Source organism: Marmota monax, unplaced genomic scaffold (genome assembly GCF_021218885.2).
Source record: "Marmota monax isolate L192 unplaced genomic scaffold, Marmota_monax_Labrador192_F-V1.1 WCK01_AAM20220418_F8-fsc00142, whole genome shotgun sequence".
Classification (NCBI taxonomy): domain Eukaryota; kingdom Metazoa; phylum Chordata; class Mammalia; order Rodentia; family Sciuridae; genus Marmota; species Marmota monax.
This window is the reverse complement of record NW_026692025.1, coordinates 2,582,094-2,608,720: the sequence shown is the minus strand read 5'-3', so window position 1 is coordinate 2,608,720 and position 26,627 is coordinate 2,582,094. Positions and strand designations below refer to the sequence as shown.

General features: G+C 44.7%; 1 protein-coding gene across 4 annotated transcripts in view; it reads left to right on the top strand.

Annotated features, from left to right (window-relative positions):
• Znf185 (zinc finger protein 185 with LIM domain) overlaps positions 1 to 26,627 on the top strand; it is a 64,178-nt gene that overhangs the window by 20,492 nt on the left and 17,059 nt on the right. For 2 of the 4 annotated variants that reach the window (XM_046453366.2, XM_046453365.2), the window contains exons 12-17: positions 385 to 474; positions 5,237 to 5,323; positions 6,960 to 7,061; positions 10,537 to 10,632; positions 11,392 to 11,481; positions 16,293 to 16,490. In XM_046453366.2, the coding sequence (XP_046309322.1) occupies positions 385 to 474; positions 5,237 to 5,323; positions 6,960 to 7,061; positions 10,537 to 10,632; positions 11,392 to 11,481; positions 16,293 to 16,490 (663 nt within the window). The remainder of the gene's footprint in view (positions 1 to 384; positions 475 to 5,236; positions 5,324 to 6,959; positions 7,062 to 10,536; positions 10,633 to 11,391; positions 11,482 to 16,292; positions 16,491 to 26,627) is intronic. The other 2 variants (XM_046453367.2, XM_046453372.2) reach the window with 2 other exon arrangements.

The window sequence follows — 26,627 nt, the reverse complement described above, 5'->3', positions numbered from 1 at the left end:
GGCCACTTCCCTCTGGCTCCCAGGGTCACTGTCCCCAGGTGCCCAGTGGCAGGATGGGGTGCAGAAATCAGTAAGGGCTCATCTGGTTGAATGTCCCAGGATTTAAAAGAGCAAAACAGTGTGGCCTCCAGGGAGAGTGAGCTTGGCTCTTGTCTGTTTAGTATTTATCTGTGTCACCTTAACCCTTGCATTGCTGAGCCTGGTAGTGGCAAAATGTCCTGAGAAAAAGTATCATCTTTAGGGTTTGAAAAGGCCACCTACTGTGGCCATAGTTTGCCATTATTAAGCATGCTCATGGCATGCCTATAAGTTGGCCAAGTTCAAACTGCCCAGGAAGGAGGCTCCGCAGTCCCCAGTGCTGCTCACAGCTGCCTTCTTTGCCAGTGCGGATGGAGGCAGAACCCAAGTGTCTCGGGTGATTTGGATCAAGCGCATGCCGAGTGTACCTAGCCCCTCCGGGAGCCAGGAGCCCAGGTGGGTGCCAAGAGCTGTGAGCTGGTCAGACGGTTTCTCACTAGCCTGGCCAGCTGGGCCTGCCAACCAGGGAGGGTCCAGCAAATGGTGTGACAGGGCAGGTGCAGTCTGAGTCCTGCTGATCTCACTCCAGGTGGGGCTGTGATTGCCCTGATTTCTGAGTCCCAAGTGTCCAGGGAGATAATGGTGCTCTCTTGTCTGTGGATGAAGAGCAATCAATACCTCCTTGTACTTCTCACTGAATGGTGCTGAGTCCCATAGAGACCGCCACTGCCCTGTTGTTGCTGTTGTTAAAAGCACCTGCCTGGATGGACAGCTTTGCCCAAACTCAGGTCTGCTAAGAGATGCACCTCTATGCCACCTTGAAAGACCCCTGAAGCCAGAAGGGGAGAGCATCTGTCCCCACAGGTCACTTCCTGGGCCCCTAGGGTCTATTCCAGCTCTCCTAATTCCATTGTAATCCCCCAACTTGAGCTCCATAATGATTTGTAGACATGTGACCACCATCACCTTGACCCTCTCTGTTGTTTAACTGTCCCCATAAGAATTTTTATCCATCAGAACCTTTGAGGATTTGGAAAGGAAGATTTCAGAGCTCTTTATGAAGCAGTATCTAGGGGTCTAGAGGATTTGGTGATTAGATAGATGTGGGAGTGGGGTAGGGATACCACAGCAAAGTACCACAAACCGGGCACTTTAAACAACAGAGTTGTTCTGGAGGCAGGAAGTCTAAGATCAATGTGTGGGTAAGGTATTTTATTTCTCCTGAAGCCTCTCTCCTTGGTTTGTAGATGGTAATTTTCTTCCTGTGTGCTGTGTTTTAATCTCCTGTTCTTATGAGGGCACCAATTACACTGCTTTAGGGCCCACTGCAGTGACTTCAGTTTAATCACTTCTTTAAAAACCCTGTCTCTGGGGGCTGAGGTTGTGGCTCAGTGGTAGAGAATTCACCTAGCACATGCAAGGCCCTGGGTTCAATCCTCAGCACCATATAAAAATAAATAAACAAAATAAAGGTATTGTGTCCAACTACAACTAAAAAATAAATATTAAAAAAAATCCCTGTCTCTGAATACAGTCACCTTCTGAGGCAGTGGGGATTCAGGAATTAAACATGAATTTTCAGGGACAAAGGTAATGAGTGGTTTCAGATGCTTTTTAAGAGATAATGTAGGTAGAGAATTAGATTGCACTGTATTGTGGATCTGAGAATCATTTTTACATTTATTCCATGAGATTCCTTTGGGTGTTTAATACCCATCATCTGGCTGACACAGAAAGATGGCTGTCTTATTTGCCATGACTGCTAAAAAATAGTATCACAATTGAATTAGAAAAGCACTCTGAAGTTTAGGGTTGGAGAGATAGATGAAAGGCCTGCTGAGCTCAGTCTGGAAACGAGCAAACTCAGGCAGCTGGCCACCCATCTTTACAACTCTGAAGAATTGTTATGGGTACAGAGAGCAAAGTCATTTTGCTGGAGTGGCCCTCTGAAACGAAGCAGATCATGGAACATCCTAGACACTTGAGGTATCTCACAAGGGGACAGGTTCCATCAGGAAGGAAGGGAACTCCTCATCAGAAGTGTGCAGTAAAGTTCAAGACAGTCCACACTCCTAGTAGAAGGCTTAGTGTGATGCTTCAGTTAGTTCTACACTCAGATTCTGCAGTCACAAAATATTTGAGACACCTTCCAGTTGCTTCCATGTGAGCTTCTGGCTTGTCCTGAACCTAAAGAACCTTATTCCCTGACCCCACTCCATCAGGCACTGCACTGGGCCAGGCAACCACCGTCAGTTTCCCCATGCTTATCTAAGAAGCCCTTATCTAAGAAGCCCATCAGGAGCAGTGACTTAACCAAACTTTAGGTCCTGAAACATCCCCAGAAAAGGCTGGATTTTGGCAGAGTTGGTGAGGGGGTGATTATAGCCTTGTCCCTAGCCACAGCCTCCCCAGACCTGGCCTTGTCCTGTGTGCCTTGGCTACAATCTATAGGTCAGTGCCTCATGCCTCATTCCTCCTGCCTCTCTGTGAACTGAGCTTACTTAGCTACCCTCTCTGGCACACACTGGCCCTGCATGAGCACCACTTTTTGATCCTCCCAGGCCTAGCTATTTTCCCCATCACTGCACTGGTCATGCTTCCTTGACTCTTTGCCTCATCAGACTAGGGCAGGGCCTCCTGGGTCCTGGTCCTTGGCTGTGCCATCATTGTTCTTTCTGGCAGAATAGCTGGGGTACCATTTGTAGGAGCATAGCTTCTGGCACAAGATATAACCCTGGTTTTGCCCCAGATTGGCAGTATGTCCTTGAGCAATTTCCTTAACTTCTCTGGGTCTCAGTTTCCTCATGTGTAAAACAGAGAGGACAGTAATACCACTTCCCACAGCTATCCCAAATACTAAGTGGAATAATGCCTATGAAATACAGATGCCTGGGTGCCAGTATCATTGTGTGCTCCTGATTATAGTTTGCTAATTTATGGGACCCTTCTTCAATACAGGAAGAGACCAATATTGCCACCTGCTGGCATCTGGAGGACATGCAACTAAGGGCAATGTAAAGGAAGACCCTTTCCCTACCCTCACCTAATACACACAGGAGCACAGGAGTCGCCTCTCTTCTGACAGATCGCTTTCCTTCACATTCCCACAGATGGCTAGGGCCACAGTGGATGTGCACTGATGGGTTTAGGGTTTTGATCTTCAGCCCTGCTGAAAACTTCAAACTGAAACAATTTGTGGCCAAGCGGCTGTGGAGGTGATGGGGCTGGTAGGGTGATGCCGGGGAGAGAAGCTGGAAGATCACTGTGTTTGTTCGCTGCCGCCACCAGAACACCATGCCAGATATTTAGCTTCTCCCAATTCTGGAGGCCAGAGCTCTAAGATCAATGTGTCAACAGGGTTATGCTCCCTCTGCAGGCTCTGGTGTGTGGGTGGTGGGAGGGATGCCATCACCAGGCACCTGGAGAAGCTGAGGGAAGTGCAGAGCCCTGGTGAGACCAGGCTGGCCTAGAGCACCAACCGGCTGCTCAGAAGCCAACCAAAACTTGTTTCAAACCCTGGGGGGTTTTTCTTGTCCAGTGGAGCCGAGCAAGGTCGGGCTTTGGTGAGTGTGGGGGTGAGGTGGAGCAGGAACAAGCGAGTGGTCTCTCCCTGAGAGGCCCAGGACTCAGGTGTCCCACTGAGTGTGGCTGCTGCCCACAGCCTCCTGGTGGGGAGAGCCAATGGGCTTTCTCATTCTCACTCTCGGACCTTCCCCGAGGTCCCTGACCATCCCACCTCCTAGATGGTTTCCTGGTGCTGTCAGAACAAAGTACCACATTCGGGGGGTGGGGTGTAAAAACTGTACCCATGTATTTTCTCCCAGACCTGAAGCTCCTCTCACCTCTCCTAGCTTCTGGTAGTCGCCAGCAACCCTTGGCTGGCAGCTGTATCCCTCCAAAATCTGCCTGCATCTTCACCTGGCTGCCTTTCCACTGTGTGTCTGTCTGGCTCCAAATGTCCTTCCTCTTATAAGGACATAGTCGTTGGCTTAAGGCCCACACTACTCCAGTATGAACTCACTTTACCTTGATTACATCTGCAAAGACCCTATTTCCAAATAAGGATACCTTCATGGCTATTAGGGCTTATGACTTAAATATAGCTTTTGGGGAGACACAGTTCAACCCCATAACAGCCCATCTAGAAGAGGTGCCATTTGAGCTGGACTTTAAGAAGACATTGCTCATGGAAGTGACACAGGAGGAAGAAAGTGTTGAGGCAGTGGTGCCAGCCTGGGCAAGAGACAAAGGGATATGGAAAAGTTGGTACAGTCTGGAGTGACCCTTCATTCCTATTTCTTCTCTCACACAACCAGAAATGCCAATGAGAAAATATGTTTCACTTGCCTGTGACATTCTCAAGTTAGTCGTGTTCCTGTTGCTTGGCACTTAAACCTTCTGATTTAAATGAAGCTGTCAGGCCCTGTATGCTGTAATCATAAATGACATCATTGTTGATAATGATGTTACATTGTTATCATGGGAAGAGATGGGCAGAAATCAGAGCTGTCTACATATATTAGGCCCCCTTCTGGTTTTTATGGTGGGGAAAGCCCCTGTCACTTGAAGTCCTTGATTTTCTATTTCCCTTTGGTCATCTCCAGTGCTCCAGGCCCTGCTCAGGGTGGAGGCAGAGGGACAGAGATAAGTAGTCATTGACCAAGCCCACCGTGGGCTTCTGGTTTAGGTTGGTGCCAGAAACCAGGACCAACTCCAAGATTGGCTGAGATCCAGGCTTGCATCAAGTGAGGACCTATCTGTCTCCCTGACTTCATCCTGGCCACTCTGATTCCTCTTTCTCCTGGGACCCCTGAATAGCTTTTTATAAAATGTCAGTCTGATCATATAAACTCCCACCCTGTACTTCAAGCTGTCATCCCACAGCTTCCCTTTGCCAGACCAGATGTGATCTCATTTCTACTCAGAAGGTCTTTTGCTGTGCCTTAGGGAGGGCTGAGCTCAGATGGGGGTGGGAGACTGGGGAAAGACTACTTTGCTCCCCTTTCTCTGGGGCCTGCAGGTCAGTGGCCTGAGCTCAGTTGTAGAACCAAGAAGGTTCAAGGCCAAAGAGCAGATGAGAGCAAAAACAAAAGGGGGAGGGTGATGGGTCTGGTTGTTGCACTAGCACCAGAGGGACAACATCTTTGGACATTGACTCAGGTGGGAAAGGAGAGGCTTTCCCTAGTAGCACCTCTCAGATCTCTCCTTTGGCCCACAGCTCAAGAGGTGAGGAGATTGTCCGTCTGCAGATCATGACACCCAGGGCAGGACTCCGCCTGGTGGCTCCAGACCTGGAAGGCATCAGGTACAGAGGCCCTGCTGCTGTACTGTGTCCCTCTACACCATTCTAGTGATGGGGCAGAGGGCCAGGATGCAAAGGATGAGGCCTAGGGACTGATTCTGTCACTGTGGGAGTGACAGGTTGGTGGAAGATATGATCAACTTGGGTTCTCTGCTCCTATCTCATTCTTTTGATCAATAATTTTTCTGGAATGAGCACTTGGTCCTTGTGAGGCAATAGGCCTGGCTCTGGGATCCAGCTGTGACTGGGACCCCCTGGGCCAGAGTTGCTGAATTTCTGCCTGATGAGGGAGGAAGATGCAGACATGAGCAAGGTCACTCTGTGGTACTGACTGCACTGTATGTTATGAGCCCCCAAGACTGGCCAACTGTGCTGAGTGGGGACACTGGGTCTGTGCCATACCTTGAAGCCACTGAGGTAGTTCACTTGCCTGTGTGAAGGGGGTACTGGGAATAGGTTAGGATCCTGGGTCAGCCTCCATAGCTCATGATGCCACAGTGTCCTGTGCTGGGGAGGAGGAGGGACAAGGGGACCACAACCAGCTGGGAACACAATGGATTCAGCTCCTACCCTGGGGGAAGCAGGGGCCAGACACCCAGATGACAGGCAGGCTGGATCACAGGTATGGACACAGATGGGGAAGCAGCAGTCTCCTGCCCTGGAGGAAGCAGGGGACACTGGGAGTTGGGCCAGAGGGAAGCTGAAGTGGAGGCTCAGAGAGATCTAAGCAGAAAGACTGGGCCCCTGTCTTTTGTGAAGCCAAAGGTCTGAGGAGAGAGGTGGGTGTGTACACAGGAGGTAATCCCTTAATCTGTAGAGCAGCAGGGGCTGAGGGAAATCTTCCTGGAAGAAGTGATGACCAAGATAAATCTAAAGGGAATTATACATCCCTTTATTTTCCTTCTTGGTTCCCCTCTCTCTAACCCCATATACTCCCCTGTCCATTTTATTTTAGAGATATTTTCATTTCTACTATCCTCCCCTAGACTCAGGCCTCCACCATTTTTGGCCCAGTTGTCTGCCACCATGTCCTACTGTCCCATCCCCAGACTGTCCTCCATGTATCTACCTGGGTGACTTTTGGAGGTCATTATATCAAGGTGACAGTTTATGCCATGTGAGGAGAGCAGGAAACCCAGTAGGTGGTAGAATATGCAAAGCGGGGAGGAACACTGGGGACACCAACATTTAAGTGAAACATAGAAGATAATGGTGAAGTAGATAAAGGGAGGTAGAAGGTGTCACAGGACCAAGGGAGTAGAGGAAGCAAGTAGGAGTGGCCCACTGGGTCAGTAGTACTGATGGTGGCCTGAGATAATGATGGGACTGACTATTGGATTTGACAACATGGGGCTCCTCAATGAACTCAAAAGAGAACAGAGTGAGAGTAAGTAAGCTAGGATCAGGCTTACAGTGTGAAGAAATATAATCCAGAACTCTCAAATCAGACTGCCTGGGCTCAAATTCCCAGCTGTTCCTCTACTGTGGAATTTGGAGCAAGTTACTCAGATTTCTGTGGCTCAGGTTGCTCATCTAGAAAGTGGGCATAGATGACAGCATTGCCCAAGGGTTGAGATAACTGTCCCCGCCAGAGTGTGGGTAGATAACAAGTGGCTAACTTATAACTGTTCCCCCATAGGTCTTTCCAAGACCACAAAGACAAGGAGTCCCCCTGCTTCAGAGAGCTCAAGAGAGACTTGGCTGGTGAGACCTTCAAGGATCCCAGCACAGATTCTGAAAGGTAACTCATGGCAGGGAGCAGAGTCTTTATCTCCAGAATATGGAATCCACATCTTCATCCAGGTGAAGGTTGGTGGATGTTGCTGGCAGTAGGATTGGCCCATCCTTGCTGTCCCCCTGGGATAGTACAGGTCTTCAATGATTATCTGTTGAAAGGATGAATGAATGAGGCCTGGAGAGGGGCAGACCCCTGCCAAGATCCCTGAGGTCACTGGTTGCAAAGCAGGACCAAATTCTAGGTTAGGCCACCCCTATCCAAGCACTTGACCTTCACTGATTTCCTTCAATTCATCTAAAGCCACCATACTCACTATGCTTTTCTTCCAGGAAAAAGCAGCCTTGTGAATGATCCATTCAAACCAAGGCCACCAAGTTGTACAAAGGGAGGGTGGGGGGTGGTTATCTAGAGGAGATGGTTGTGCCTATTTATCCTACATCCCGCAGACCTAGCCTCCAAGTCAGACCAGGAAAGAATGGATCTGGTGAGCAATGGCTGTAGACTGGGCATTTGCTAGCCAGAGTCTGGTAGCCAGGAACAGATTTGAACTCACAGATCTGCCTTCCCATTATGGAGCTCTGGAGCCCCTACTTAAGACTTTAAGCCATGGGAATAAGGGAAGGGTGTCCTGGATGGCTGGGGTAGCCTTATTTCTGCCCTTTTTGGCTTATTAGCAGCCCAGAATGCCTTGTCCTTTGTCTGCTGGCTATCAGTCCCCAACATGCCTGCCTGCTGAGTCTCTCTGTTGCCCTCCTGAGTCTCTACTGTTTCTTGGCCCCACTGATACTCATCAAGTTTTGGAGAAGTTTTGCTGTTAGAGTCTGCGTGGGCTTCTCTTTGTTGTGATCAGGGAGGCAACCAAGGTTCTGTTTCTGGTCCTTGAGACCCACTCTCAGGATACTGGAGTTCGATAAGATTAAAGCCCAGTTAGAGTTAGCAAACACTTCTCTTTCCATCACAGATCAAGTGCACAATTGAATGATGGAAATGTGGGATTAGGAGCCATGGGGTCCCCACCATAAGGCTTGGCTGGAGCAGACATCAGCTCAGAAATAGGAGGGTGAGGTGCTTGTAGGAGACATGTGTCCCTGGTGACAGGCCACACTCAAGCTGCCAGACTACTTGGGTTGCTGGGGTGAGGCACTGGTCACTTCCTGGAGCTCTTGTCTGCTGCTTTACCCATACTCCCTCCCTTCATCACATCCCTTGCGGTCATATTTTACATATTTCCTTTCATTTACCTATGCTCCTGCCTTGTTCCTTCTCCTGCCCACTCCCTCCACTGACTTGCAAGTTCCTCCAGAACAAGCACAAGGCCTCACTCACAGTTGGAGGTCCAGCCCTCACCAGGACTGGCCCTGGGCAGGTGGAATGAACATGTGGGGAATACAGAAGGGACAAACTAATTAATGAGTGACCAAATGATGGATGAATCCATGCCTTATTACTTCTTGGCTGAGCTGTGAGGACCAACTAGGAGGCCTTTTGATCCTACCATCTCCCTTTCCCAAAGAGGAAGAAGCCCCAAAGTCCCCCCTTCTTTGCCAACTCTGCTCTGAGGGGTCAATGAGAGGAAAAGCAGCAGCCCAGGTGAGACAAGCTAAGAGACAAAGTTGTCCAGGTTGGTTTTGGGTTGCTGGACCTGGGTGGAGTCAGAAGTCACTTTCTCAGATGATTTGGGGAGTGGCAAGGTTCCACCTGTCCCCAGGTGGTTCCAAACCAAGCATGAATCATCCTTGGGGCAAAGGTTAGGAATGTAGATGTTGACACAAGTAGTTCAGTTCCAAACTGTACTAGAGTCCTTATGGGTCAGAACTGACGCTAGACAGTTGCAACTGTAAGATGCCTGTGTTCTCCTGCAAATCTGGCCAGGAGGGGTCTCGGGAAGGATGCCCTGCAGATTGCCTTCCCCAAACCCCTCCCAGTTGCCCCTACTTCCACAAGCCCACCAAAGGCCCCTTCCTCTAACTTTACTAGTTACAATGGGTTACTAGCCAGGTCCAGGAGCACAAGCCAATGTAGGAATAACACAGTAAGCCCAACCTCTGAAACCACTGTCTCTGAGGAGGTTCAGGAAAGGCCACTGTGCTGGGGACTCAGTTATTTGAACTACCACTAATGGGAAAAACTGCTACAGCCCTGCCTAAGCAGCTTGCATCTTTTTGCTATCTGCAAAGGCAGCAGAAAGATCTTCTGAAAAAATAAATCAGATCACATTTTCCCCCTGCTTCAACCTCCCAGTGGCTCCCCACTTCCCTTGGAATAAAGTTCAAACCCCTTTTCCTGGTCCAGAGGGACCTGCATGGCAGCAGGAACTTTGGCCCCCATCAGCATTGCCTCCTGCCCTCTCCCACAGTGGCACACACTAATTTGCTCTGTTGGCAACCATAGAAGATTTCTGCTCCAGTGTGATTGAGTCTGGTTCTGGGTTGCTTTGACTTTGAATATCCATCTGTATCATCCTTCCTGCTTATGTATCTTCATAAAAGGAAGTCTTTGCTTTCTAGTTTCTTTAAAGTAAGAAAAACCTCAGCAGGGTATGGTGGTACAAGCCTGTAATCCTAGCAACTCAGGAGGCTGGGGCAGGGGGATCACAAATTGGGGGCCATCCTGGGAAACAGCCAGGACCTATCTCACAATAAAAAATAAAAAGGGCTGAGGATGTGGCTCACTGATAAAGCACCCCTGGGTTCAATCCCCAGTATGAAAAAATAAAAATAAAAATAAATAAAGCTAAACTTCAAGGTAATTTGCAAAGTATTCTGAAGAATCTCCTAGATTTTTTAGGATATTTAGCCCAGTCTTTTATAGCTGCTTATTTGTACTTGGTTTGACATTGATTTTTAGAAAACTCCTTTACTATCTTTCCAAAGTACAGGTTGTTTCTCTTGGAACTACCCTTCGTTTCCATTCATTTTCATGAGTTTACTCAACAACTGAATTTGGTGATTGTGGTTGCAAGTGCAATTGGCATAAACAGGCTTGGGAACAAACATGAAGGACTCATTATGTTACCCAAATGGAGGTTTCGAGCTTGTGTGGGTAATGGGGTGACCTATGAATATCTTTTCTCCCATTTTATGGAGACAGAGAATGTGGCTTAACACTGGGAAGCCTGGGTAAAGGAGAGCCACTAAATCTCCATCAACTGGGTGGATACAGATGGGCTGCTTTTTATAAGCAGCCCCAAGACCCAGTAAGAACAGAAATGTGTTAGCGTGTGTTATGGCCCAGGTATTATTATGTGAATGTGAATTCACTTACTCTTCTAAGAACATCTATGAGGCAGATAGGATTATCATCCCTATTTCACCAATGATAAAACTAAGGCCCAAAGAGGTCAGGTAATTGTCATGCCTGTCCAGCTGCCTTGGGATATAAGCTAATATTGACACCTAAGCATCCATTTGAGCAATTCCACACTCCCCATCATCTGTTGGGGTCCTGAACCTGGACCAGGCATGACCTCCTTCCACAGGGAGGGCTCTGCTGCTACCTTCACCCCTTTTCTGGACGATCAAGATGTGCATGATGCCAACTCTCATTCCTGCAAGCCTGGACCAGTGGCTATCAGGTAAGGGTGTGGTGAATTCCTCAGTGACCAATCCTATTGCCAGACACAGTACTCAGAGCCTAACCTAAGTTCCAATGACCTAAGATCCCCTCAAACTTCTCAGCTCCATGTCACCTTACATCAAGTGTCACAGGACAAGGTGTCAAAAGAAGGGGCCAGGGGCTGGGGATGTGGCTCAAGTGGTAGTGCGCTTGCCTGGCATGCGTGAGGCACTGGGTTCAATTTTCAGCACCACATAAAAATAAAAATAAAAATAAAGATATTGTGTCCACCTAAAACTAAAAACTAAAATAAAATAAGGGCCCAACTTGGAGCTGTACACACTCACTGGGGACAGTGGGAGAAGAGAAACAGAGGTAAGTCTGTTGGCCCAGACATTTCAGCACCAAACTTTATGGGCCCTGAGGTGGCAGAGGACCAGAGACAGAATGGAGGGCATCAGAAAGCCCAGCTTAGAAACAGATCCTGATAAGAGGTCTCAGTGCACCTCTCCTCTAGGGTCTGCTAACTGATCCAGCAAGCAGGAATCAGGAAGAAGAATCTCAGGGACAATCAGCTAGCACTAGAGGCTTCAGTCCCAGGAGCACATAGCGTGTGGTTGGGAAGGACAAATGTTTCCAGGGACATAACTGAGAGGCCAGCCTTTACTGGCAGACAGTTTCCTTTTCCTGTTAGAAGGTATCTGGGAAATGGGAAGATCTGGGCCCCCAGCTTCCTTTGATCTGAGCTTCAGCAGGATCATGTGCTTCCTTCCCTCAGCTCCAGTACCACTTTGGCCTCTGCTGTCCTGGATGATAGGAAGAGTGACAGCACAGCAGTCCTGGAAGAAACAAAGACAGACCCTAAGGGGTAAGGTATTAGTAGACAGTGGTAAGTTGCTGGGGTAGAGAGAGGTAGCTCGAGTATCCTTTGGTTAGGAAGCCAAAGCCATCTAGGCTTGTGAGCTGGCCCAAGGCACATGGCAAGGACAAAAGTCCCAGCTTGGACCATCTGGCTTCTGCCTCTGGGGTCAGAGCTTTTTGCTAAGCCCTGTCTCTTCTAGCCTGGTAGTAGAGGTACTCTATAATCAGGAAGGATCACTCTTCCAGTCATCAACCACTGGGATGGTACCTACCCTTTGATGCAGGTTGGAGCACCCACACAAATCAGAATGTCTCTGCTTTCAAGGACTCTTAGGCTGTGTGTGGGTGAGAACAAAGCCTGGCCCACATTAGAACACATCATGCTAGAGCAGGGAAAAGTGGGCCTTGGTACAGCTTCATGGGGATGTGGTTTCTGAGTTGTATCTTGAAAGGTGTAGGAGTCCTCAAGCCGAGGGAATAGGATATACAAAGTGCTCAAAAGAACCTGGCACTGCACAGAGCTAAATGTGGCCAATGATGAGACTGTATGGGGGAGTGGTGGAAGAGGAAGCTTGCTTAAGTAGGAGGGCTGATTGGCCTTTTGTTCCATGCAACAGCAACTTAAATTTGGGACACCAACTGTGTGCACAGCCATGTATTCATGGTGTTTCATACAGTACTCCCTAGTCTCACAAGGTTTTAGTGAACAGCAAGGACTCAGAACCTAGGTCTCCATGCCCCATGGGAAGGTCAGTGCTCTGAAGAAAACACCCAGGTGCTGAGATAGAAAGAGGTGGCATTGAGGAGAGCTAGTACATAGGTGGGTGGAGGGTGGAAATTCAGGCACACAAAGACAAGGGAACCAACCCTATAGAGGGGAGACAGGAGCTGCAGATGAAGAATTGCAAACCTGATAACATAGTGGCGGGAATGTGCTTACCATGTTCCAAAGTCTAGAGTGGAGCCAAAGCAGTGGTGGGGACTGCAGATGGATAGGGCCTTGATTAACTATAATAAGGAGATATACTCTTCTTTCAAGTTTTAAGTCAAAGAGGAGCCTTGTGTGATCTAGGTGTTTAACAATGAATGCACATTTACATTTTCGTATTGCATTGCAGTTGCTTTTAAACTTAAAACAAGAAGGGGGGGGGGGTGCAACAGATCTCTAAAGTATGAAGCTTTGTGTGCCTTTTTTCTGTTTAAAATTCCACTGACAATTAACAATGAGGGTGAGAACAGTACTGACAGTTACAGTGTGGTATGCTCACACTTACATGAGATGGATAAGATGGGGAAACAAGCATAGAAAGGTTAAATGTCTTATCCAAGGCCTTACAAGTGGCAGAACTGAGTCCCAAAGAGGAGGCTCAAAGAAAAACTTCAGGAGAAAACTACAAATTTATGAATTATGTTTGGAGCATATACTCACGACCCAGAATAGTAACTTGCAGCTGTTTACGTGTAAAGCACATTGTGTGGTTTCATCTAATGTTCTCCAAACCCTGCAAAACATCAGATTTCTGATTATGTTGACACAGGAGGAAACCAAGAGATAAACTCCTGTAAGGAGCAGAGCTGGAAATAAAAGTCAAGAGCTGGCCAACTCTAGAGCCTAGGGTCAGAAGTACTTTCCTCTGATGTTTAAATTTGCAAAGTCAACACAACAGTTTGTTGATGAATGTTTCACAACTTTGGTTGCATTTGAGCATTACCTGGGAAGAGTTTAAAAACAAAGGTCTTCCTGAGCTCCAGGTGTATGTTTAGATGTGGTTTTTCTGGGGTGAGCCTCTGCCATTGCGTGCATGTGTGTGTGTGTGTGTGTGTGTGTCTCTCTCTCTCACACAGAGTATGGAACCCAAGATCCCATGCATGCTAGGAAAGCCTCCACCAGTGAGGTCCTCCCCAGCACCAACTGTTCTCTTTTTAAAAGCCTCAGCCCTTCCTGTGTTTATTGTCTTCTTCAGTCTTGGTGAAGAAGCATTCTTCCGGCAGGGCTGGCGGGCTTAGTGGTTCAGAAGGAGGGGCATCCCCAGACCTTCCGACTCCTGTTTGGCTGCCACGATTGAGGCTGGGTGGTACTAGGTACTGGGTTCTAAAGGGCACAGACCAGGTAGCGTTGCTAAACACCCTACAGGGCACAGTACAGCGCCCAAGCCCGCAACGCACAGAGCAGAATTATCCGGCCCAAACGTTAATACCGCTGAGCTTGACGACCCTGTTCTGGTGCGTCATGGCGTCTTTGGGAACAGAATCTTAGGAGGAGTACAGAGGCCCGCTCAGGCTACCGACTCCCAGACCAGATCAGCAGACGCTGAAGCCGGGTGCCTGCGCGTGGGCGAACGGGCCTCTGGCGCCTGCGCCGCGTGGAGCGTGAAGCCGCAATAAGAGTGTGCCCGCGCATGCGCGCGCCGGGGCACCTCGGCGCTCGCGGTCGGGCAGCCTAGGACCATGGCGAGTGCGCCTGCGCACGCCGCCATTTCCTGCAGCCGCCGGCCGGGAGCCGAGGTGGCCGCCGGGAAGCGCGCCCCTGGGCCGAGCGAAATGGCCGCCAGGGCGAGGCGGGCCTCGGCGGGACTGGTCCCGAGGCCGCGCCCTTGCTGGCCGCGAGGTGGCGCGCGAGGATCGCGGATGGGCCTGGTCGTCCGGCTGGGGCTGTGTCCGCCCTTCCCCCACCCCAAGGCACCGCGGGTAGAGGTGGCCTCAGCAGGCTGGTCTTGGGGTGGCCGCGTGTGCACGGCGCAGGGGACCGTCGCCTCCGGACACTGGACAGTGGGCTGCGGAGGGCAGGGGGCGGGGGGGGCGGGGCGTCCGTCCAGCCACCAGAGCCCTGGGGCGGGGTCACCGGCTTGGGTACGCTGTGCCCCTCAGTGGTTAGCGTTGCCTGCGGGAGATTCAAACCAAGCAAGCCCGTGCCCCGCTGAGAGCTCTCACCCTAGTCTTTCTATGAACCTAGTAAGTTCCACAAAGCAATGCCTGTGCCTCTCAGTGGTTATGGACATAGTTCCCTTTAAATTTGATGATGAAGCACAAAGTTATTTCAACAAAGTTATCCCAAACTTTAGGAACTTTACCCTATCCCAACTTGGTTCTGCTCCATCACACATATAGGGAGAATCAGTACAGTACAATAGGTTGACAGCATGGACTCTGGTGCTTGAGTTTAAATCACAACTGTCACTTACTAGCTCTGTGACCTTGGGTGTATCACTCATCTCTGGGCCTCAGTTTCCTTAAGTGTAGAATAGTAATAGTAATAACTTTTACTATATAGGGTTGTTGTGAAGGTTAAGTGAGTGTATATGTAAATCACATAAGATTTCTTGGCACAAAATATTTTATAGATGTTACATTTCTTGGCATAAACTACTGGATAAATGTCAGATGCTGGTTATCTGATAAAACCTTCAAGCCAAATGAAGTACCTTCAGGGGATAGCTCCTTCAGCCAAAACTATTCAAGGATCCTGGGAAAGCTGTTCTCTTTTTCACTTGACCAGCTTTATTGGCCTGATTTCATTTCACAAGACATTGTATCTCATCTCCTTCCTTCTGAAATTTTGATATCAGACTTTACAACTAAAACAGATGCTGTTTTCCTCTTTGTTATTGCTTAAGTGTGGGCTTTTCAAATTTATGTTTTTCCTACATGAAGAGCAGGGGAATTTTAGGAACATTCACTTACTGCTGTCAACTGTTGTCAACCAGTGGAGGATTCTAGTGGAGGTCTTACAAGAGTGGAAAAGGACATTGTCTTTTCTATAAAGACTTTGGTTGTTTTAGGAATTGGTCGTTTATGTATTATGCAACTGGATCTATGATGTTACATTTCTCAACAAGTCTTCCTGGGAGTACTCAACCAAGATTTCCATTTCACAACCTATATGAGGTACATCTGTTAAAATCATAGAGACCCTGCTACCAAGGCCTAGGATGAAGACTTATTCTTCCATCTGTTCCTTTGTTGCATTGGAACCAAAATTACTCTTTGTGGAGAATCTTGGCTCCATTTACCAACTTGGTGAGGACAGCCTCTATCACCATACTAGTTCTACAAAGGATTTACACTGCTTAGTGCAGCTGGAGGTGGAAATTGATTTTATGTCCCTATTGGGAAATTTTTGTAACTTTCCACATAAGTTTTAAGAATTGCATTATTTTCAAGGTATGCTCCCTGAAAACCATATCCATCACTCCCATTGGTATTCCAGCTTGAATTTTGCAGAGCCTGATTTTATAGAATTAATGTCCATAAATAAAGAGTCCCAGGGATGGTGTAAATTGGTAGTGTGTCCCTATCTTGGGGTTTCCCCTAGCAGGTATTGGAAACAGACTGCTGATACGTAAAAGTTGTGTTTAGGGTAACCCAAAATTCAGGTGATGCTGAATATTTGAATGCTGGGCTCATGCTGTGAGTTACCCAATGCTGTTTTTGCCCCTGGCCGAATAGTTCCTGGAAGCAGTACCTTGCACCTTGGGGCAGGAATGGTGATGGAAGGAGTGTGCAAGTGGAGCCTCAGCTCACTTTTTCCATTTTTTTACCTGCCCCTCAAAATCTGCTGCCTGGGACATCTGGCGAGACAACCCCCTGTTGCAGGATTGGCTTTATTTATTACACATTGGAGGCTGACTTTTAGTGACAAGGAAGCAGGGGTGCTGAGGTCCTGTGGAGGAGGATGCCACCCACTCCCTCAAGATGGGTTTTTTTCTGGCTCCTCTGTGTTCTACTCTCAAGGACATAAGCCCCTCCATGCCCAGCAGACGTGACAGCCAGCATGCAGAGGGTGAGCACTCCCTTCATAGTGTGTTCATTCTTCCTCAGCATCTCAGCGGCTTATGAAGAGAAGAATGTGGCCACCAAAGTCTGTGAGGTCTTGCAGGAGACGCCTGAAGTCCTGGGGGTTGGCCAAGGAGACCCAGCTGCACCCACTCCACAACCTGTAGATCTCAGCATCCCAGAGTGGCAGAACACCCCTGCTGCACCTGAGCAGCTTGTTGAACTGGAGAACTCTGCCAGCAGGTAAGGTCTAAACTCCACTGGGCTCCTGCTGGCTGCAGCCAGGGCTTTATAGGGGGCAGCAAGACACCTGTGGGAACCACTTCCTCCACTCCATGTGGATGCCTGGCATATTACACAGTCAGATACTTGCACTCCTGCTCTGTAAGTGGAATCATGGTAGTGATTCCCTGGGCAGTATTAGTGGACTTTCTGTGATTGGAGGAAATGTGATAGTGCTGTGATAGGTGGAGATGTCTGTCCTCAAGTATAAGAAGGCTAATTTCCCAGTGCATGTGCACTCCAGGTTGGGGTTCCAGTAGGGCAGAGGCCATTTTTATGCATAAAGTTGTGCTGTCAGAGAATGATAAAGCATGAATGACACAGACTGTGAAAGAGGGAGAGCAAAAGAAAGTAAAAATAGGAGAGTAATAGGGTGAAGCAGAGAGAAGGTCAAAGTGAGGAAAGGAGCAAATGTGAACAGGCGGGGGAGAGTGAGTGGCAGGAGATATAACAGGCAGTAAGTTGTTGTATGTCATTGTGTATGAGTAAGAGGGCAAGTGTGATCAACACTGGAGGTGACCATGTGGTTTAGGTGGGGAGTTTTCAAGTCAAAACCCTGCAGAAGGCATAGAGCCTGCCTTTGCCAATGCTGCATTGTCCTGTACATCTATGAACACCTTCACAGATCATTGAATATAGTATGTGTTGCTCAGTGATTTATGGGAATGAAAACAGAAGCACTAGCCACTTCTGCAGATCTTAGCAAATGGTTTCTTACACAAGATTGAAATGCTAGAAATGAGCCAACACTCCCACTGTCCCCTGAGACAGAAGATGGTGGATTCAAGCAAGGAATCTGCTGTGGGGTACAGCTGGTGTCTGTGCCTCCTTTTGCAGGGAAAAAATAAAAATATTCTCCACCCTCATGGTTCTGGGCCTTTTTATATCATGGTGGTTCCATAATTAGTTAGACAGGAGGAGGATAATTTTAGGTCCACGCTCACCTGTTAGATAATAGGTTTTCTCATTTAAAATTATCTAATGCATCTTTGACTTCATGGCCCTAAGTTCTGAAAGGACCCAGTTCAAAGACTGACCATTTTTGAACTTCTATCACCTTATATTGCTTCATCCATGGATTAGTGTTCTATGCAGTTAGGAAGTAATATAAAAAGTGCAGCCCATAGATGAAGGATGAGGTGACTTGTTCTAGTTTTTGTCTTTTTTGTGGGGAAGTGGTTGTGATGTCAGGAAAGATTTTTTTTGCAGGTGGGGTGAGGTTGGAGTTCAATTTTGAAGGCTAACAAAGATTTTGCCTCATGCATGTGCTAGAGAAGGCATTCCAGGTAGAGGAAACTAGATACTTGGAGAAAGGTACGTTTATAGGAAATGAATGTGGAATCAGGGTGGCTGCAGGGAAGAAGAGTAAATTGGTAGCCTGGCATGAAGTATCAACAGTGGACTGGGCAGGCAACTGCTGTGAGTGTTGAGGAGTGCAAGCCACATCCTGAGGTTCCCAGAAGCCACTGATGGTTTCCATGCAGGAGAATGCCATGGCCAGATGACTTATGGGAGGATCAGGCTATGTGGGAGGGCATAGCAGGACAAGGCAGGAGGCCCATTAGGAGGCTTTTTAGGGCAAGGGAGAGGTGACAAGGCCTCAGTGTCGTTGAATTATTAAAGGTAATGGTGAGGGAGAAATGGAAGCTAAGGCTGATGCCCATATTGTATGGCCAGGTGACTAAGTAAATGATGACAGGAATGAGCTAAGGTTGAGGAGATTGGAGGGATTGCTATGCAGATATGATATGGTCATCGAACCATGTTCAATTTGAAGTGCCTGTAGAGGATCCAGGGGTCGATGACAAGTAGACTATTGATTAAACAGGTTTGGAGTTGAGTGAACATCTGACAAGGGGCTACAGAGTTGAGAGTTGTCAGCTTACAGGAAATAACTGAAAGGAGTGAGTAAGGTCACTTGGAGAATGTCTTTGGAAGCCAGTGTGTACACAGCATTCTCTGCTCCTGTCCACAAGTTCCCATGGCCAGTTGTCCCACAAGCCCTTGACTGGGTAGGTAAGTTCATGTGGTTTGAATGCAGAGGGAGCCTTCCTTATAGGATGTACATCCAAACCACCTGCTTTGTCAGTGGATATTTGTATCTGTTTTCTGCTTTTCTGTCTTAAAAAGAAAAGAAAGCAGGGGCTATTAATTATTGGTCTCCTAAAACCCTAACCAAGTATAAAAATGAAAATAGGTAAAAAGAAGAGAGAAGCAAAGGCAGAAAGGCCAGAATTCTAGAAAATAATATTGAAGAGTCTGGGGGAGGAAGAGGAGCTGTGGAGTAGTACTTGAAGGAAAATTTTGGATAAATGGAATAATTAGGAAAAGTGCAGTCATAGAAAGCAAGCCAGGTTGGTCTAACTTACTGGTGTACTATGTACCCTGAAATAAGCCCACCCAATTTGGCTGCCCTGAGGGTATGGTGAGATACCATGGGAACATACAGAAGGAGCACTTTAGTTATCCAACCATGTGGAATCAGGGAAGATTATACCAAAGTGACAAAAGATCATTTTGAAGATGTACTTTGCTAGATGATGAAGGAGAGCTCCAGGAGATATAGAGATTATCTTGTGCTAAAATGATGATAGGTAAAATTGTGGTATGCTTTGGGAGTACCCTAAGATTTGATAGGGCTACATTTTATGGTGATAAGGAGTGGAGGAGTTGATGTTGGACAAACAATGCACAGGAACTATGTTACCATGGAAGGCCTGAGAATGCTAGACTTGGAAGGACAGATTGGCCCTTAACTGGCCTCTGGGAACTTGCAAGATAAACAGTTATCTATATTAATATAAACATTTCCCTAAATGAGAAGAATTAAGGCAGACTGCACCTATATTGTACAAAGAATATGGTTGATGCTAAACTCCTGATTACCTCTGGGGACCTGAAATTTTGAGAATCATCAAACCCAAGGGTAGTTGTGGAGAAGACCCCCCAACACAGATGGGCACAGTCATTTGTATGCCATAATGAGGACTTTAGAGTTTCTCTGAAGGAAAAGGAATATCCAGGAAGGGTTGAAGCAGGGGGTAGTGATATGGTCAGATTTGTGCTTTGGAGTGGTCTCTGTGGCAGTAGTGAAAAGTGTAGACTGAAGATGGGCAGAGTGGAGGAAGGGAAAAGTCACTCCTCCATGGAAGTGAAGATGGTTAAAGGACTAGGGAAATGGTTGTGAAGACACAGACAGAACTGTAAAATAAATACAATGGACCCAGAATTGAGCAATGAATAAGACTTGGGGGAGCAGTGAGGGAGAAAGGAGTGTTTATTCACAGAGCCACGTTTGGACTCATTTGACTTAGTGGAGTATGTGATTAATCTTGGCTCAGGTGATGGACAACCTGCCACTGTGCTGCCTAGAGCATACTGAACAAGTACCTAGTCCATGGAGATACTGAGCCAAGGATTACCCCAGCACACTGTGCTGTGTTTCTCAGGTAGGCACCAGCACTCTGCCCTCTTTCCCACTTAGTGGTCCAAATTCTGAAGCACACGGGTGTGATTGTGGAAAAGTCCCCTTTCCAGACGCAAAGGGTTTCGTATTTCTAGTATTTGGATCTGGTCAATGGCATTGGATCTCAGCATACTGGGATCATCAGGAAGTGTAAATGATGATATGCCACCTGATGGGCAGCATTTAGAGTCTGGGCTAGGGGAGCAAGGACCACTTACAGCTAATAGTCATAAATAACAAGCAGTCCCTCATACCCAGTCTGTCTAGCACCAGCAGGAAAGTCACTGAGTTACTTTCCTAGTGGATGAGGCTTAATTCACCTGGGATTCCACAAAGGACAGAGAGACAGAGTGAGAACATACAGAATTGTGAGGGAAAGTGCTTGGAGGACAGGAAAAATCCTTGTCAGTATTTTAGGATTGTTTTAGTCAGCTTTTTTGCTGCTGTGACTAAATGACTAACCAGAACAATTGTAGGGGAGGAAAAGTTTCACAGTTTCAGAGGTCTCAGTCCACAGACAGTAGGCTCCATTCCTCAGGGCTCAAGGTGAGGCAAAACATCATGGCAGGAGAGTGTGGCAGAGGGAGGCAGCTGACATGATCAGGAAGCAGAGAGACTCCACTTACCAGATACAGAATATATACCCCAAAGGCATGCCCCCAATAATGACCTCCTCTCACTACACCCCACCTGCCTCAGTTAATTACCACTCAGTTAATCCATCAGGGATTAATTCAATGATTAGGTTAAGGTCATAACCCAATCATTTCTCCTCTAAACTTTGCATTGTCTCACACATGAGCTTTTGGGGGACACCTCACATCCAAAACATAACAAGGATGTCTGAATTTATGAAGTTAAAATCTTTTGAGGCTGGGCTCAGTGGTGCATGCCTATAATCCCAGCAGTTTGGGAGGCTGAGGCAGGAGAATCGCAAGTTCAAAGCCATCCCAGCAAAAGCAAGGCACTAAGCAACGCAGTGAGACTCTGTCTCTAAAATACAAAATAGGGCTGGGGATGTGGCTCAGTGATCAAGTGCCCCTGGGTTCAATCCCTGGTACCCTAAGGAAAAAAAATCTTTGAGAGACCAGGCAGAATAGGGATTTCTCATGGATGGACCAGTTATTATTTCATATGGGGACATTTGGTATGCACCAGCAGGAAAGAACCACAAGACAATCAGTGCTAAACCTTAGGCTAATGGAACACTGAGTCTTCATCAGTTTAGTAATTTTTAATAGTCCATTAGGTGATTATTTCAGATGACCAGGGATGATCAGGACTATGTAATTTTGGGTATAAAGGAAGTACTTACTTGGATTTACCTTTTAATATTTTTATTACTTCATTTAGTTATACATAATATTGGGGTTTATTTTGACACAATCATATAAGCATAGAATACAACTTACTTCATTTCATTGCCCAGTATTTCCCCTTTCCCTCCCCTTCTCTCTCCCCTGTTCCCCTTCCTCTACTCTGTTGGTCTTCCTTCTGTTTATAGCTCTTTTAAAAAAATAGTTCTTGGGGATGTGGCTCAAGCAGTAGCGCGCTCGCCTGGTATGTGCGGGGCGCTGGGTTCAATCCTCGGCACCTCATAAAAATAAAATAAAGATGTTATGTCCACTGAAAACTAAAAAAAATTCTCTCTCTCTCTCTCTCTCAAAAAAAAATAGTTCTTTATAGATCTACATAAAGGTGAAATTCAGTGTGGTATATTCATTTATGTACAAAGCATAGCATTGAATTTCCTGAATGACTTTACCAGTGAAATTAGTTCCTCAGCCACTTGAAAGAACCAGTAGAATCACCATGTGGGAAATACTTATTCTAACAAAATTTCAGCAACAGTACTGGCAATGAGGGAAAGCTTCAAGCGAGTAAGAGAACATACATATAAGAATATGAACATATTTATACACATGAGATGGGGGAATGGAATAAAATAAAATTGATGATAAGGAAAAGTCATAAACATCTGTATATTAACAATTCTATAAGCAAGTAATGCAAATTTCCAACTGAAATAAATGGTGAACAAATTAGGTTTTTAAGGGGCTTGGATTATAGCTCAGTGGTGGAGTGCTTGCCTCACATATATGAGGCACTGGGTTCAATCCTCAGCACCACATAAAAATAAATAAATAAAATAAAGGTATTGTGTCCATCTACAAGTAAAAATATATTTTAAAAAATTAGTCTTTAAAAAATAATCTGGGTTATGTCCATTATTTCCATTCAGGACACTGAATTTGAAAAATTAAAATTAAAGAGCCCTAGTTGGGGATATAACTCAGTGGTTTAGCACTTGCTTAGTCTGTGTGAGGTTTTAGATTTGTAGCATACACTGGAAAAAATAAAAATAAAAAATCTGATGTTAAAATAAACAATAAAAAACAATCTGGGGCTTGAGGTTGTGGCTCAGTGGTAGAGCACTTGTCTAGCATGTGTGAGGTACTGCTAAAAAATATTTAAAAAAAAAGAATAGCACCATAAAAAATAATCAAAGCTATGACTAATAAAATTGCATTATTGTTGTCTAATATCAGGCAAAGCAGAACCAGGACTCTAATAAAGTAGAAATATCTCATGGACACTGAGGACACTGATATATCTTTAGGAATTTTATAGAATTTATGAAATGTTTATATTAATAACATTTTATTCATTAAAATTATTTTTAAGGAAGACTCAGCATCATTTTGGCTTTGACCATGCAGTTTATATAATATTAAACAAAACTCAGTTCTTTTTGTCTTCTTTCTTATTACAAGATGAAAGAACATTTCCTTTGGGACTTTATTGTAATTTAGGAATTTGGGGAGATGGCAAAATGTCAGAAGTTATCAGGAGGTCTTTAACGTTTGATTAAACAGGATTATGAATTAGTGAGAAATAATACTTGGTTATATCTGGTACAAAGTAGCAAAAAATCTTAAAGTAACCATAGAAGGTAACATGATTATAAAGAATCTTACTACCTTTTAGAATTGGAGTTTCTAAAATAATAAGGAACATGATAGGATAGAGAATTATTTTTATTTATTCTAATCAGTTATATATGACAGCAGAATACTCTTTGATTCATTGTACATAAATAGAGCACATTTTTTTACTTCTCTGGTTGTACACGAAGTATGGTCACACCATTCATGCAATCATACATGTTCCTAAGGTAATGATGTCCACCTCATTCCACCATCTTTCCTATCCCCATGCCCCCTCCCTTCCCCTCCCTCCTCTTTGCCCAATCCAAAGTTCCTCCACTCACCCCATGCCTACACCCCTTTTATAGATTAGCATCCACTTATCAGAGAAAACATTCAGCCTTTGGTTTTTTGGGATTGGCTTACTTCGCTTAGAATGATATTTTCCAACTCTATCCATTTACCTGCAAATGCCATAATTTTATTCTCTTTTATTGCTGAGTAATATCCCATTGTGTATATATGCCACTTTTTTAAATCCATTCATCTATTGAAGGGCATCTAGGTTGGTTCCACAGTTTAGCTATTGTGAATTGTGGTGCTATAAACATTGATGTGGCTGTGTCCTTGTAGTATGCTGTTTTTAAGTCCTTTAGTATAGACCAAGGAGTGCGATAGGGGAATTATTTTGGTAAGACAAAATCTTTGCTTTTTAGACATATTGCTCAGAAGAAAGACCATTTATAACTTTTTATTAAGAACAAATCAGTGATCCAAGAAAATTTTGTTTTAACATAGCCAAACTTTATTTTTGCATTAGTGTAATATTTTATACTACATTTACTTTTTTATTTTAAATACATTAAATTTTAATAAGTTTTACCATGACAAATAAAATTCCTTATCTGTATACTTTGTAGGATCTATTTATTTTTAAAATTTTATTTTTTCTAATTTGTTATATATGACTGCAGAATTCAATTCAATTCATATTACACAAATAGAGCACAATTTTTCATGTCTCTGGTTTTACACAAACTAGAGTCACACCATTCGTGTCTTCATACATGTACTTAGGTTAATGATGTTCGTGCTTTATATGATTTTAAAAATATCCATTTACATTTTGTCTTTCATAAATTTTGGAACCATTAGTCACTTTAGTTAAGGATAAAATTGTTCTGTTTTCCTTAACAAAAATATACTTTGCTTATGTTGCACAAAGTTATTTCCTTTTGTCATTACTACTTTTAGTATTCTCATTTACTGAATGTAATTTTAGCCATTAAAAACTTCTATTTTTATAGAGAAAACCAAAAGGTAGGTAATTTTGGATAGTTATGCATCAGGATTTTCAGCACACTAGTAAAACATATAAGTATACATCACTAAACTTTTATAGTTATATACTTATTATAGTATAATTTTCAATGTGGACAAATTAATATGTTTATTAAGAAATCCAAAATAGCCTTTCTGGAACATAGAAAATATGAAACAAAAAGACATAAACTTAAAGATTAGATTTACTAACTACTTATAAATGATCTAGGTATGTAACAAATATTTATTAAGTCTAAGGTTTTAGGTTACCATAAAGATGTTAGAAACTGTCTTAAAGCTAACATATTATAAAACATAGTTATGGTTGAAATAAAGTTTGTCAGAATAATGATTTTTACCTGGTAAAAATCAATTTTGCATTTTAAAAATTTAAACATTTAATGGATATAATACTAGCTTACCTGAATATTAACCGTGTTTAAGTCTGGGAAGTATATATACAGTTCAGTAAAAATATATTCTATCCAGGTATGGTGGCACATACCTAAAATTCCAGTGACTCAGGGGGCTGAGGCAGGAAGATTGCAGGTTTGAGGCCAGCCTCAGCAATTTAGCAAAATCTTGCCTCAAAATAAAAACTAATAAAAGACCAACATGTTGGTGCACTCCTGTAAACCCAGTGGCTTGGGAGGCTGAGGCAGGAGGATGGCAAGTTCAAGGCCAGTCTTACAACTTAGAAGTTCCTCAGCATGCTAGTAAGACTTTGTCTGAAAATGAAAAATAAAAAGGGCTGGGGATGTGGTTTAGTGGTAATGATCCTTGAGTTTAATCTTTGGCACAAAAAATACATATATACAGATACACACACATATGTGTGCACACACATATACACATATATACACCCAAATATATATATATATATATATATATATATATATATATATATATATGTGCATGTGTGTATATAATATATATATATTATATATATATATATAATTTCTTGAATTATATGTAATCTGATAACTCAGACAACAGCTCCTTTTATTATACTGGTTTTGGCAAAGTTCTAACTAAATTTGTAAATTTCAATTTTTAAATGCTTTGGGTTAATTTTTATATGAACACTATTTTTGTTTACATTGGAAATATTATTTCCTTAATTTATGGGAGTCACGATTATTTGATTCATATAAATGCCTATTTGTAAATAAATTAGAAAAGAAGATAAGGTATTCTTTTTAAATATATATTTTTAGTTGTAGATGGACACAATACCTTTATTCTTTATTTTTACGTAGTGCTGAGCATAGAAACCAGTGCTCCACACATTCTTGGTGAGTGGTCTACCCCTTGAGCCACAAACTCAGCCCTGAGGATAAGGGATTTTAAAATTAATTTTGTAATATCATTTGGAAGTATTCAAATATTTTAAACACACAGACACACACACACACACACACACACACACACACACATACCTGTACAGACCTTATGACTTTAATTCTAAATTTTCAAGGATGAGTTGGCCACAAACCCAGAAATATGAAACTCAGTGGTTTACATAAGCCAGCTGGCTGTGATCCTGCGTCCCATGCTGGTGAATTTCCCCCAGGATTATATTTCTGGGAGAGGGGGCAAATTGAGGTTTCCTTTTCAATATGAGGGCTGAAGTATCCCCCCAGGTAGATTCTTGAGATTTTCTTTTGCCCTTATGTGTCATCTGTATTTCAGAGGCTGTTGAGTAAATTTGGGGTGAGGGACCAGAAGAGGCACCAAGCAGATACTGGGGTGTCTCTAAGCCCGTCCTAGTGGATGCAATACCCAAAGTGATTCCAGTGATGTTTTTCAGCCTCAGTGATGTTTACCCCCTTTTGGGGGTAGCCCAGCCCCTGGAAAGGCTGGAAAGGTGTCTAAAGCTCCAGTGACTGTGTTCAGTTGAGAGGCTGGAACTAGAAGAGGAAGGTCTTGCAGGAGTGACAGGAACTGGTGTTGAAGAAAGAGAGATGAAGGGATTCAAGTAGGTGACAGAAAGGTCCAAGGTGATGGAATGGAGGGAGGGGGGATATGGGGAGAGGGTGATGAAAAGGGGAAAATATTGGATGAGTCAGTTTGGGGAGACCCCAAATTTCCCAAAGAGGCCATAGAAGCTCCAAGTGATCCTTTGGAGAATTTTGCCATTTCCAGAGATTCTGGACATTTTTGTCCATAGGGGCATAGCATAAAGTGAACGTATGCTAATTCATTGTTCCAATACAGTGTTGTGTGTTACAAAACAAGTAAAAAAAAAAGATGTTAATACAGTAATTCTGCATCTTTGTTCTTCATCTCAAAAAATGGCATCACCATTGAGTAGGGTCTTAATCAAGGAGGTAGATGGTATATTTAATGCATGTTAAGTGTGATGACTATGGGATTTGTAAG